The 13,960-nt window shown below is 37.9% G+C and overlaps 1 protein-coding gene across 4 annotated transcripts in view; it reads left to right on the top strand.

Annotated features, from left to right (window-relative positions):
• Nucleotides 1–13,960, top strand: part of SLC38A9 (solute carrier family 38 member 9) — a 53,149-nt gene that overhangs the window by 18,714 nt on the left and 20,475 nt on the right. For all 4 annotated transcript variants that reach the window (XM_084504697.1, XM_084504699.1, XM_084504700.1 and 1 more), the window contains 8 exons: nt 49–170; nt 318–381; nt 524–617; nt 1,657–1,827; nt 4,451–4,510; nt 6,708–6,905; nt 8,543–8,650; nt 11,473–11,579. In XM_084504697.1, the coding sequence (XP_084360823.1) occupies nt 49–170; nt 318–381; nt 524–617; nt 1,657–1,827; nt 4,451–4,510; nt 6,708–6,905; nt 8,543–8,650; nt 11,473–11,579 (924 nt within the window). The remainder of the gene's footprint in view (nt 1–48; nt 171–317; nt 382–523; nt 618–1,656; nt 1,828–4,450; nt 4,511–6,707; nt 6,906–8,542; nt 8,651–11,472; nt 11,580–13,960) is intronic.

The following is a 13,960-nucleotide window of genomic DNA, read 5'->3' as shown; positions in this document are numbered from 1 at the left end:
AGTTATTTTGGTGCTACTAATAATTGTTATTTTTCATCCATTTGTTAGATTGCTCCTGATCATGTACTTCCAGCTCCAGATGAAATCTATGTCTACAGTCCATTAGGAACTGCTTTTAGAGTTGACAGTTGCACAGATGGCTATGGTAAAAACTCCAGTATAGTGACAATGTATGTTAAGCACCTTCCCATACAGTAGCCAGAAAATGCATTTTTGTGAATGCTTTGTACAGTATGCATAACAATTTTATCTTAGAGGATAATATGGAATAAGAGTTCTTTTAAAATCATTCACTGGCTTTTTTCTTTTCTTCTTAGATTTGTGATATGGAATACAATGATGGGTACATCTATATTAAGTATTCCATGGGGGATAAAACAGGTAAAGCTATGAAAAACATATGCTTATGAAAATGCTTTTGGTAACATGGCTTGCTCTTCGTTTTTCTGTAGTGTTATATAAACTATTTATAGTTATATAAACTATTAAACTATTATAGTAAACTATTTTTCCCTCTTAACAGGCAGGATTTACTTCTGGAATCATTCTTATCTTACTGATGGGCCTTATGACACTTTATTGCTGTTACAGAGTAGTGAAGTCACGGAAAATGATACGTAAGAAATGCCAAGTATCATAATGCAAATATTTCTATGAAGTGTGAAATAAACAGATCTAATAGATTTTTAGTTTTTCTGTACCACTGCTATTCATTAGATCTGACCAGCAATGAAAAAGTATTTTTTAATAGATTTTTCTTCAGTTCCTTGGGACGTAGGTTTTATAACCAAACCCAAACTCTTAGCAAGCAAAATTTCAGATGCTTATTTATTGTTTAGGGACTTGTGGAACTAGAGGCTCACCTGCCTCTCCATAAACACTGACCAGTTCTCTGCTTGTGTTTTTATTGTGTTCTACACTGGAACAACATGGGCTGTAGCTGCATATGTCTTGTATGTCTGTAATACCCTAATGTTTGTATATAAAAATCAACTTTCCAGGTCTGTTTCTGCTTAGAATGGAATGAGGTCCTTATCATCATTTAGCCATCTGAACGCTGCAATACTGCTGTCTCTAAAATGTGCACAACTGAATGCATGTGGTGCTCTGCATTCTGTGTTGGTTGCAATTTATGTATGATTGCCTCATTGACAGCAGTTCTACTTTGAGTGTGCTTTTATTGTTCATAGATCATCTAGCAGCTTTTGTACTTAGTGCTTTTTTGCATAAACTACCACCTTATTTGCTTGAATAATGGCAGTTAAGATCATCTACTCAGCTTGTGACAGCTCATTTTAGGATATTGTTTAGGACCACTTCATGGTCTGGCCTACTCTGCTGTAACTCCTCCAAAAAGCTTTAGTTGTAAATGCATGCATGCATTTTGTGTCTTATTCTAGTGCTTCTGAAAGTACTCAGAATAGTCATATGGCAGCCCTATGTAGAACAAGCAATATTAATGTAGTAGCCTGTTTGAAGCAGAACAGTGTTTCCTAATGAGTGTTATACTTGCAATTTAATAGCAATCTTCTTAGCCCATAGAAGCACTGTGAATTTGTCAGACTATTCTGAAAAAGTTACGTCTTTTAATGAATAGTTCCAGTGACCCTAATAAAACATTTTGTTTAATTTGTATCTTCTTTTGATCTTCCTCAGCTTTAATAGATACCTCAAACTGGGAATTTCCAGATGTTTGCAAGTATTATTTTGGATCTTTTGGTCAATGGACAAGCCTCTTATTTTCTATGGTATCGCTTGTTGGAGCCATGGTTGTTTATTGGGTGCTTATGTCCAACTTTCTGTTCAACACAGGAAAGTTTATATACAGTAAGTACTAATGTGTGATTAATGTTTACAGCTGTCTCATTTAAAGATCAAGACCTTGCTTTATTCTGAGAAAGGATTGTCCAGTTTACTTAATCTTGATTTCATTACTTTTTGTGAAAAGTCAAGTGAAAATAAGTAACTGTGTGTGGAGTTATGGGCATAAGCAGGTATGGTTTCAAAGCCAGTCTCTCAATCTCTCTTGAAGTGTGCTTGTAATGAAGGACAAAGTACCAGTTATCTGGCATCCAAGTGAGTAATCAGGCTTTCTGATACAGTTTCTATAATGTGTGTTCGTTGGTGGGCTTAAAATTGAAAGTTCCAAACTCAAATCAGCTTGCATGTTTCCACTCTGTATTTTCACCCCCTCCTTGTTTGCACTGCTGTAACTATTTGAACAGCCATATGACAGATGAGCCATATGATGGCATGCTGAAATGATCCAGGTTAATGAAAAAGATCTCCACCTAAGAAAATCTAGTTTCATTCTAGATTTCAGCAAATGCAGTTACAATGCTACCATACAGACCATTTCTGCAATCATCCCTGAAGGGATGATGATCTGTAAGACAGCGAAAGAAAATTTTTATTCTGGCATTGCTACAAAAGAAAACATTGGTTAGTTACACCCTTGTACATGCACAGACACACAAGCTTTTGTGGATACAATCAATTAGGTATGTAGAGTTGTGGGAATAAAATGATGGAATTGAGAGCTTTGAAAGTCTGACTCATGGTGTTGAATAGCACAACTAAGATTTAAGAGTTTCTGTTTTGAAGGTAATTAACAAATCTCTTTTGAGGCAAATAACTGCGCAGATACTTATTCCCCCTAAGCAGAGTTTAATTAGAGTTCCCACCATCCCTGAAGGACACACATTACTTTATTGGTTAATAACTAGTTTATATTACTGCTGACCTAATTCATACATTCTTAAGGCCATTCCATTGTAGAGTTTGTTTTTCTTTAACAAGGCTAACATTTTAATCCTAAATTATTCTAAACTAAATAATAATAATAAAATCTTCTATTCCATGAGTCTGGCATGTTTTATCACTTAAAGATATTTGTTATAGTGTTTTTGCTCAAGTTGCTTGCTCTGTGACAACCTTAACCATTGGATTTTTGTCTTAACTTTCATTGTGGCTATTCAGTTACTAAGCTGTAGAACGGGTAATAGTCTGGAGGTTTGATCCAATGGCATCTTCCCACCATGTGTTTCTAAGCTGTCCTAAGCAGGATGCTGTATTTGATTCTAGTACATTCAGGTGGCTTTTCCAAAAATTTACGTGAACAAATGGATATCCTGAGGGAGGATGGTCTAGAAATTGGTACTGCGTATAGAAGGCAAGGACAGTAAGCCAAATATGATATGCTTTTTTTTTTTTTTTTTTGTCTTCTTACAGTGGTGACCAATTTTTCTGTTCTGTTTTTGTTTTATGAAATAGAAGTAAAACCACAAATGCAATTGTTAGTTCTAAAACACTTTTATGTACAGAGGAAACATAATGTATCTATCTATAACTAATTTTAAAGTGCTCTAATTCTGTAAGAATTGTGCTTTCTTTTGATGGCTTCACACTAGTTACTTTCTTTAAGTAGCAACACAAAACAGTGGTGAAGTGATGAGATGAGGAGTGTTTTTAATTACATCTTCTCTTTGTTTTGTACACCGAACTGATATCAATAAGTATGAGACTCAGTAGTGATTCAGGGCATCGTAAATCAAAATGAAGAAACATAAAATTATTTTCTTCCCACAAGGCTTTTTGCTTTCGTTATGAGAAACAATCTGCTCTTAATTGCATTAAAAATTTGAAGCCTACTTCCTCTAGTGATTTTCTGTGTACACAATACACCCACATGCAGCAGAAGCAAATTTTAACCAGAGAGACACTAATTAAATTTCCAGGCTGATGGGCATTTTCTGTTTGCATGTGTGTATATATGTAAATAAAAGAAAACTACTGTCCAACGCTCTCATACTAGCCAAGTTGCAGAAACTTTAAAATATCTGATGTGGCAGAGCAGTATAGTAGCACAGAAGTATTCTTGAAACCAAATACTATGAGAAGTGAGTGTAGACGGTGAAACTTTTTCCAGAGAAGCCCTTTCATAAAATACAATATGGAAAAAACATCCCTCAGAGCCTCTTCTGAAGAAAAGATTAGAACAAAATGAGTAGGGGAAGTTTTTTCCATGCTGTATTGTATGGAAACTAAGGGTGTGAAGGATAAGTTGTATGATTTTTTTTTTTTTTCTGTTCTGAAGGAAACTGATTGCAAGTTGCATCTGCTCACTAACTTACTGTGCAAGAGCTGGGACATGTAAAAGTGTGCTGGAGGAACAGGAGTTCACAGCTGAGAGCGAATGCAAGGGTACTTCATAGACGGACAGGGCTGCTGAGAAAGAAGTAGTACAGTGAGGGGCTACTTCAAAACACTTTTGAAAGAAAGTTTTAAAATATCCACCTGAGTTGGTAGGGAGTACTAATTGTTGTAATTGCATCTCTATGTCATTTTCAAAAATGTTTCCTTAACAAATGTTTTTTTAAGACAACAGCTAAGAGCCTGATAGCAAAACTGAGACTGATAATAGAATTTTCCTTTTTTTTTTTCTTTTTAGACTATGTTCATGATATTAATGTAACAGATATTGTTCCTGGCACAAATGGAAGTAACAAAGGTAAGATTTATTAGTACTAACATTTATTAGTACTGTGCTTCCGGGTTTGGGGAGGAGGGAGTTTAAAGGCTACTCTACTAGTTTTCATGTGAAGATTTTAACCATGTTCCAGTTATAAAGTGTATAGCATAAGTTATAGCTTTGTTTTTAAAAACTAGTATTTTCCATCTGGGGTTTTTACTTCCACACATAACCCCACAGGTGAAAAGGTTAATAATTAAAACAAAACAAAACAGCAGGGGAGGAGGGAGGCAAGACTTAAAAAGCAAATTACAAGTTTGTGTATACCCAGGTAGGTACTCCTAAAAACTTCTTAGCTGTTGCACAGTGAGGCCTTGCCTTAAGGAATTTTAAATTTTTGCACCCTGAAACTGGGGCACAGCAGATCTGCATCCTGTAGAAAATTCTTGACTGGGATGTCTTTTCTCTTCACTAGCTCTGCAAGAACATTTTTATTTTAAAAAAGCTGTAAGCATTTTTTTTTTTAACTGCTGAACACAGAAAGAAACAACTGTCTAACTGCATGAGTGTCCACTTGTTTTTTTTGTGGAAAGTCTGACATGCACAACTAGGGCAAGAAACTACAGTCAAGTTTGAAGAAAGAGCTGTTGAGAGTTCTCAAGTAGGCAGAAAATAAAGCACAGTGAAGGCTGGAGCTTGGACATTGTCAGTATCTGATCTTTTTGCCTTTCTGTAGAAACTGGATGTGTAGTTCTTTGTTATAAAGCAGAAAATTGTCGTAGGCAGTTGTGAGAATAGGGAAACATTTCACAACTAGCCATACAGCTATGCATCACACTAGCTGTAGCAGTGTTTCTGGAGAGCAGCTGTTTGGAGTCAGACAAACCAGTTGATTTGCATTTAAGCTAAAGTTGAATCCTGTTTCTCCTACAGTCCTTACCAGCAAGGCACCAGTAGCTGCTGCTGTGTTCTTTCTCTTGTGCTCTCTCCTGCTTCAGCTATTCTGTCCTGTTCTTAGGCAGCAGGGGTGTAAGTTAGAGACAAAGTAGACAACCGTATTCCACAGCATCCTCCAGTGACTAGAAGATTTAATGCAGCTGCTGCACAAAATAAAGGGCTGCTGGATGCTGAAATTACTCATGGCAGGGCGTCTGGGGATACCAGGGAAATGACAAAGAACAAAACATTTTGCAAGGTCTGTGAAACAATCCCCTTACAAGCAAAGGAGAGAAAGCAAATAAGAAAACTGGAAATAACGTAATGGTCTCAGTAAGCTTGATAAAACACTTAATACACCTTTGCCTTTACAATAGAACAAGCATGAAGGCCGTGTGGGAGGGAGGATTTAAAGTTTCGTGGAATGCCAAGATTTGAAAGAAGAAATTAAAAGCATAAGACAAGTTCATATTTCACCACATAACTCTATAGACATGTGTTAGAAAGAACTGCTTATTTTAACAAAAAGCAAATAAGCACATTTTCATCAGGGGATGTTTTGGTTGGTTGGTTTTGTTCCAGTCACTTGTCCAGGTGCTGCCATTGATCAGCCACCGTGTAACAATTGTGGCATTCCCTTTTGGCAGCATTATGGGTGTCCATCTTAAATTGCTTCTGCTGTATTTTCCAGCTGTGACTTACTTGCAACTGGCATGGCACCAAGATGATGGGGTGTTTTGCTCTGGGACATGAGTTTTAGACCTGCCATTGGTAGTTGTAGATTTCTTGTCATCCTGTTCATGTGTTCCCAGGGCACAATGCATTGATGTAGGCTCTTCTGTAGACAGATGCTCTTGCATTGGTTCATCTAATCTTACTTCAGTGTGCAAGGACAGAACACAATGCTAAGTATATAGCCAAATGAGGAGATGCGGTGCTATGACTCAATTTGCGCAGGTGCCTGCAGGCACTGGATACAGGTGAGGAGGGTTTGTGACCCTGAAGGCTTACTCTGTGCTACAATTCAGGCTTCAAAGAAATGTATGTCTCTGTTGTGCTTGGCTGAAAGAACAGTGGCATTTGTCAGCCTAAAGTACAAGGTGCCTAGAAGTGAAATCTTAGCACTGAACCCCTAATAAAGAAACAACTAGAAGTTAGGATCTGAGTTGTTGAACATTACTTTTGAGTGATCCTATTCTAAGGGGTTAAACACACTCCAGAAATTATGGGATCTTAGCTGTGAAAATTCCATGCGGGTAAAATCCTTTTCATCTGGGGATATTTTTCTTTTCCTTTCCAGTCATTTGCCCAAGCGCTGCTGGTGACCACCCACCACAAAACGGGAGTATGGTGTTCTCTTCTGGCAACAGTACAGGCTTTGAGCTCTTTGAGGAGTGGTGGAACAAATCACAAACGGTACCATTTTATCTGATTGCCGTTCTTCTGCCCCTGCTAAATCTGAAGTCTCCATCCTTCTTTGCAAAGTTTAACGTGCTGGGTAGGTAACAAATACTGATAAAGCACTGGTTCATTGTGGCTAAAATATATAGAAAACAGTGGAAGTTACTCCATTTATATAGATAGATAGATAGATATCATATATATATATATATATATATATAAAAATGTATAGAAAACAGTGGAAGCCTATACTGAAGAGATAGGGGGAAAAAGATGTGGAGCATAGAACAGTTAGAAAAAGATGGACGTGTATTGTACAGGAGATAATGGACCTCCATTACATGTAATTGAGGGCTTTATTTGTCCTCTGTTCCAGTGAGACTCTTAATTAGAGCTTGGATCTGCTGTTGCTAGAACTGCTACATGAAAACACAACACAGAACCTTGAGTAAGTGGTAGTGCTTCTGTGTAGAAAATAAGGCTTTTAAATAGACTGTCAATCTGTGATACAACATTAGGGATAAGAAAATATTTTATCAAGTGAGACCTAGCTATAATTGTGTTTGCTTTTAAAATAAGCACCATATCATGGGTAGCTATTTTTTATTTGAGAACTAACATGAGGATTAAAGCATAAATTTTCTCATAACTTCAGTAGATTGTTATCTAATGCAGAAGGTGTTGGTTTTCTTTAGTTTTTGTAAACTTTGGATTTTATAAGACAAGAGTTGGAAAGCTATTTTTGAGGTACTGGAATTAATCTCAATAGAAAACTCTTACTTATCTTCACACTTACAGAAATCTAAGTCTTGAAACTATGGAATATTTTAGCTGTTAAGCAGATCCTCAAGTACAGAACCTTTTCTCTACTTAATTCCTTGACTATGCTCTCTGTGTAATCAAATGATGATTTCCTTGGATTTGTTTTGCAGCCTTGGAGATAATGCAGTATTATTAGCCTGGAGGTTGCATCACAGTAGTCTTAATTGCTGGTGCATGGTTTCCTTCAGTATTTCCTTCAGAGTAGTCATTCTGTCATTCTTCTGCCCCTCTCTTTTAAATGCATCATATGCTCTCCATCCCACATGCAGACACAGCAAGACATTTATACCCATGTATGATCTTGTCTGGAGTCTGTAGTTGTTTAGAGTATTGCTGGATGACTGGACCAAAAAGAGGGAACGCAAATCCTGCATTATGATCAAGGTTCTCCAAGTTTATGATCATGACAAGGTTTCAATCAGTAATTATGAAATGTTGTTATCAAGCTTTGAGATCCCAGCGTAAAGTTGACAACTGCAGTAAGCATTAATTATCTCTCCCTGGTCTATTTGGTTTACACAGTTGAGGACCGAATGGACATTGTAATAGCTGTGCTTCTGTGGCCAGCTGTGTCCCATGTCAGATTAAAATCCTGACAGATGAAACTGTAATTCATCTGTTACTGTCTAGAGATCTCCCTACCTACGCAGCACCAGTGACTGCTGGATACTTCTTCCTCTCTGACTAGTACAGTATCTGGAGAACATAACACATACTGAAAACCTGCATTGGGTGCAAGCGCATTGCTCTCTTTCTTTTACAGGTAGAGGGAAAGAAAAAGAAAGTTTAGAACACTATAGTGTTTTTAAGAATGAATAGCAACTGTAAGAGTTTAGGCTACTGGTAACTAGTCGGATGGAGCAAGAATAAATACAACAAAAATACTTTCTATGTTTGTTTACTCTTTTCTAGGTACGGTTTCAGTTATCTACTTAATTCTTTTGGTTACTGTAAAGGCTGCTCACCTAGGAATCCACCTAGAATACAACTGGTTTACAGAAGATGAGTTTTTTGTACCAGGTGAGATAGTAAAAATATATTAACAAAGTGGATTTCTGCATTTTTAATTTCCCAGTCACAATAAACTCTGTACCAACAGTTTTATAGATGAGATGCAAACTGTTGTTAGAACCAAGAATGTAGGATTGCAGAAGATAACAAGGATAATTTGAAACATTAGAATGAGTTTTGAATTGCTGGAACAACATGGGGATCAAAAAAGAAACTCCAGTGTTGTTCCACATTTCTAGTAGAATCTGACCTAATCTTTGAAATGATGGTAATGCCCTGTGGCAACATGAGTAACAGCTCAGTGGGTAAAATACAGATTGTAATTAACTGAGTAAAATTCTTCATATAAAAATCGACTGGTTTAAGTGTGTTCACATGATAGTTGAAGTAATCTTTCAGCTACTTATTCTTGTTCTTCTCCTACCATTCCCTTGGGGTCAATTCAGCTCTGCAGTTGAAATGGATCTGGCACAATAATGAGCAGAATAAACAGCTTAGCTAGTGCATTCCATGTATTTTTGGCCAAGATATCTGCTTAAAACCCAGTACTCCCCTTCCCTGTCCCCCCAGTCCCTGACTATCATCAGATCTGTTTGTTCATTTTTCCATAACTGCTGAGTATCATTCCTTCCTCATCTGAGCCAGGCATCTAGAAACCTATTTAAAGATCTGAATGCCAAGAAACAGGTGAAATTCTGTGCTGAACAGTTTCTTCAACTTTGTCTTATCACTAAGAGGAGAAAGGATCATCCTTTCTGGCTGAGTCTTCAAAAACAGATAATTTTTGCTGAGTATGCCTGTGTGCAAGGCCAGAGCAGATGCTTTGAGGATGAATTATTAATCTCCTTAATTCCCTAAGAATCCTTCTGACTACTGCAGCATAAATATGAACTTAAATAGGTATGAACAGATGTAGGTACTTCTGAAACAGTGCTGTGTGTACTGTTTTCCTCCATCACTGCATTTACTTTACAGTCAGTGTTTTATGAACTAACAAACTACTTCTGTCTGTAACTGTTTGGGTTTTAAAGCACTGGGTGATTAGTGTCTACATTAATGACCTGATTTATTTTGTATGACATTATTCTTAATGCTACGTGTAAATAGAAATAATACTCTAATTTGCACTGCTCAAAGTCAGTATACAGAAAAAAAAGGTTTGGTCTTGCTCCAGTGTAAGATTTATTTAGACAAGGAGAACTGCTGTGAATAATTTCAGGGGTCAATATGTATATAACAGGTAGGTTACACTGCCAACACACCTCTCTGAGCAACCCAATATGAGCTTTCTCTGAAAACAGAATTTTAACCTGAGCTGCCACAACAGACAGTCCTTGAATACTTGCAATAGACTCGTATTTACAAACTCTTTATTATGCTGGAGAAAATTCAACCAAACCATGGTTCACTAACCCATGTAAGCCAGAAACCAAACAAAGTCTAAAAAAGCAGGTTTTAAGCATCTTGAAGTTCAGGTCTAAAGATCTATTCATCAGTCCTAGTATAAAATGAATTACAGTATCACGTGTGTTGATGGTCACTACAAAGTGGAGCACCCAGTGGTGTAATTGTTTTGGCAATATCGCTAGTATGGCTAGAAAATAGACAAAGTATGTAGCTAAATACATTCAAGTCCAGCTAAAACTAGTTGTGAGGAAAAACACAGCGGTGAGGAAAACACAGCACTGAGAGAAATTCTGAATCCGTCAGTCTGATTTTTATTATTGAAGTTCAAGTAGTGCTTGGAAAAGATGCCCAAAACTTGATTACACTCTGAATTCTACTGATAACACATCATGCTAAGTAGGTATTGAAGATACAGTGAATCCAGCCCTAAGGAAGGCATATTCTGGCAACCTGGATGAGTCCTTTGTTAATTGCCTGGGGTGTGTTTACCTGGCTGACTTCAAAGCAATTTAGAGAAATCTGGTTTAGATGTGTTTGCATGGAGCTCTGTGTGATTTGATCTATAAGGGTTAGTGAGCCTCTGATGAGTGTTTTGCTATATTATTGGATGTTTTCCAAAAGCTGAGCTAGCTCAGCGATCTTAATTACTGTAATACTCTAATATGTACATATACCCTTGTATAATAAATGGTGCTTTATAATAAATTTTATAATAAATGTTGTGGCATTGGTATATTCATAGACCAGTTGCAGCACTTCCAGAAAAAACTCTAGAGGATGTTAACATTCAAGTATGGAAAGAAGCAGAACAATGCTATTTCCATGGAGACCAAAAAAAAAGAAAAGAAAAAAAAAGGGCACCATAGCTGCTGTAAAAGGTTATGGTAAGGGAAGAAGTCACGCTACCTTTCTTTGTGCTGTCTTTTGGAAGAAGCAAAGAAGCACATCCTAAGTATCTGCAGATGTCAGTTTTCCTCTGATAGCATAACTTATTTGCTAATCATGGCCTTTCTATAAACAGAGGATGCTCACAGAACATATGATTGCTGTCTATCTCCCTTTTTGGGGACCAATATATATACAGCTTCAGTGAAACCAATTCCCACCTCAGAAATGCTTTGGAGTTACAATGTTGAGAAGCAAAAAAGTTTATATGTGTAAGTCCTAGATTACCTGATGAATTTTGATGGTTGGGGACATGTGAGAAGCTTTCCTGGAGAGTATGTTATACAGTAACCACTGTCTTCATGCATTTTGTAATAATTAAATACTGTGTTGGCTATGTTCAAAGACAGATTTTCCCATTTCAACTCGACTGTTCATGTTTTTGCCAGTAGACTCCATGACATTAGATGTCCTCTGAATTTTGGCATTGTTTGTTTCACAGAAGCAAGTTATTAACACTGTTTTCTCCCCCTCCTTAGAGTTTAGAATTCTGTTCCCCCAGCTTACGGGAGTTCTGACACTTGCCTTCTTCATCCACAATTGTGTCATCACTCTCCTTCAAAACAACAAGAATCAAGAAAACAATGTAAGTAATTTCACACGACTTTGCTGATTTGTATATATATTGCCAGGTGACACTATTTTTTTCCTGTCTGCTTCTCTTGAAATTGATCCAGGAACTAGAATAGTTTCAGAAAATGCAAATCATTCTTGTGATCTGATAAGAAACCAGCTATACACACTTTTCACTGGCTGCCAATCAGTTACACATGCATTATGAATGAAGCCATGAGGAGAATCCCAGGCTTATTTGTGGTCATGTTGGCATTAAATGGCCAAATTACACATAACAGGCAGAAAGACTGACAAAGGTGGTGTGGAAAAAGTTATCTACTTTAAGACAAAAAATAGAGGAGAATCTGGAGCACAGAACTGATTCTGGTGGAGTACTGAAAAACAATGTTGAGTTCTAGATAACATATTTTCTGAGAGCTGCTGTAGTAGGTTTGTGTAACAACTCAAAGTTTGTAGAGAAACATGAACTTATTTAGGAAATCCCCAAGGTTGGAAACCTGGGTTGGGAACTAATGCAATACCTAGGCTTTGCACTGATCCTTTGTCCCTTGAAAATGTTACGTACTGCTCACCCAGGTGAAGAGAAGATACTACGTTCTTAGTATCTTCCCATCTTAAAAATACAAAATGGAGTAAGCACGATACAGTGGTTTAAGTCCCTACCTGCAGTAATTGCTTAGATTTTTTTTTCTTCCAGTACTTTCCAGGATTCTTGTCCAGCTTCATTAAAATCTTAGTTGGAAAGGTAACTGCAATAACATAGAAAGATTTTTAAGTAATAGCTGGGCCAAAGACTGGTCCATCTGTTTTGATTACTCCGAGGCAAAGTTCAGATTATGTGCCAATGCAATGAGATGACTGTCCCTGTGAAACAAGGTCAGATGATAGTGATGCCCCTCCGAAAAGGAGTAAGGAATTCTCCTCCAGGAAGGCTTCTTGTGTTTTACAGACAATTCTGAAAGTAGTTTAACAACTAAAGAGTGGGTTAGCAGTGCTCTGGAGAAAGAAAACTAAGCAAATTCTTCTCAGTGAGTTTTCCTGATAAAATATTACAATATGGAAGAAGGAAATACGTTTTTTTCTTAGCTGTGGTTTTCACATTTTAAAGGCACTGTCACTTCTGCAGTTAGCTTTTTATGCAGAGAAGGACTACTGCCTCCGTGCCACTTCCAAGACTTTTTCCTGTGGCCATACCCCCTCCATTTATATTGGAGGAAGCAATAAGAGCAGCAAAGAGTAGTATCTGCAGTCTTCTCCAGTTTGTGCTTCCTGTGTTAAGGAGGAAGAAACTGCTGCCTGCATTTGAATCAGCTTTTCTAAACGCCCTCTCTGGGGTTTAAGCTGGGTATCGAGGTCAGCCCTACATGGATTCCCAGCCCTCAACAAGACTGTTGCACTGCAGAAGAGCGTTGAAATTGCACAGGAGGAACACCCTTTGGTATGGCAGGAAAGATTTGCAATGGGAGCTAAATCTGTACAGAGTTTTTCTAGGAGTTTTATTTGGCTAGAGATGTCTTGGCATGTTTCTTGCTTTATGTAGCTGTACAGGAGCTTTTCACCTATGCCTGCAAAGTGCTTTGCAAATGTTAATGAAGCACTGATGTTCCTGAAGAGCTGTTTTGTGATTATTTCACTGGTCTGCTGGACTAAGTGGGAAGTTTACATATGTATATGGCTCTCAGCCTCTGTGATTGGTCACAGATAAAGGGTACTTCTTCCTACACATTTCCATCAACAAGATGTCTTCTTACATCAGTATCTCATGGAGATCGGATGGAGACTGCTGCTTAATGGATCAACACACTATCGTGTCACTTCCACCAGAGTTCTGTGAGAAGGCACAGAACTTGACAAGCTGGGAAAGTACAACTTGCTGAAACTAGTGGTCATAAGAACCGCTCTTTGGTGAGGTGGAAAAAAAAGTAAGAAAAACAGTAACATTCCTTTTATGTCGTCAGAAATCCAAAACAATTGCAGCTTCCATTCTGGTAAGAGGCGTGCATAACTGCCCCAAGTTTAAAACACATGTGGGGGAGGATTCCTCTGACTGCTATTCCCATACAGTGGTGGGTGTGAGAGGAGCGGTGCATTGGAGTAAACCAAATGTCAACAGCAAGGCCTGGAGAAGCCCTGTGAGCATGGTTTTTCATCTGCAGCTCAGTGTTGAGCAGTCCTGCTGGCCACACAATGTTCTCCCTGCTCCTGTCTCACGCTGTTTCCCCCTTGTATCTATCAGCATGTTTGTGCAACTGCACAGTGAGCTGGTTTGATAACTTCCATCTGATTCACTTCTGTGATCTGGTTCTCTGAACATCTGTACAAGCCCTGTGCAGGAGCTACAGGGGAGCATGCTCTGTGTACTAGTGCTGTCTCCTAACCATTGTTTGTGGA

The sequence above is a fragment of the Aythya ferina genome (genome assembly GCF_964211825.1).
Source record: "Aythya ferina genome assembly, chromosome: Z".
In the NCBI taxonomy this organism is placed as follows: domain Eukaryota; kingdom Metazoa; phylum Chordata; class Aves; order Anseriformes; family Anatidae; genus Aythya; species Aythya ferina.
Note: the sequence above shows the minus strand (reverse complement) of the source record. Positions and strands in the feature narration are given on the sequence as shown.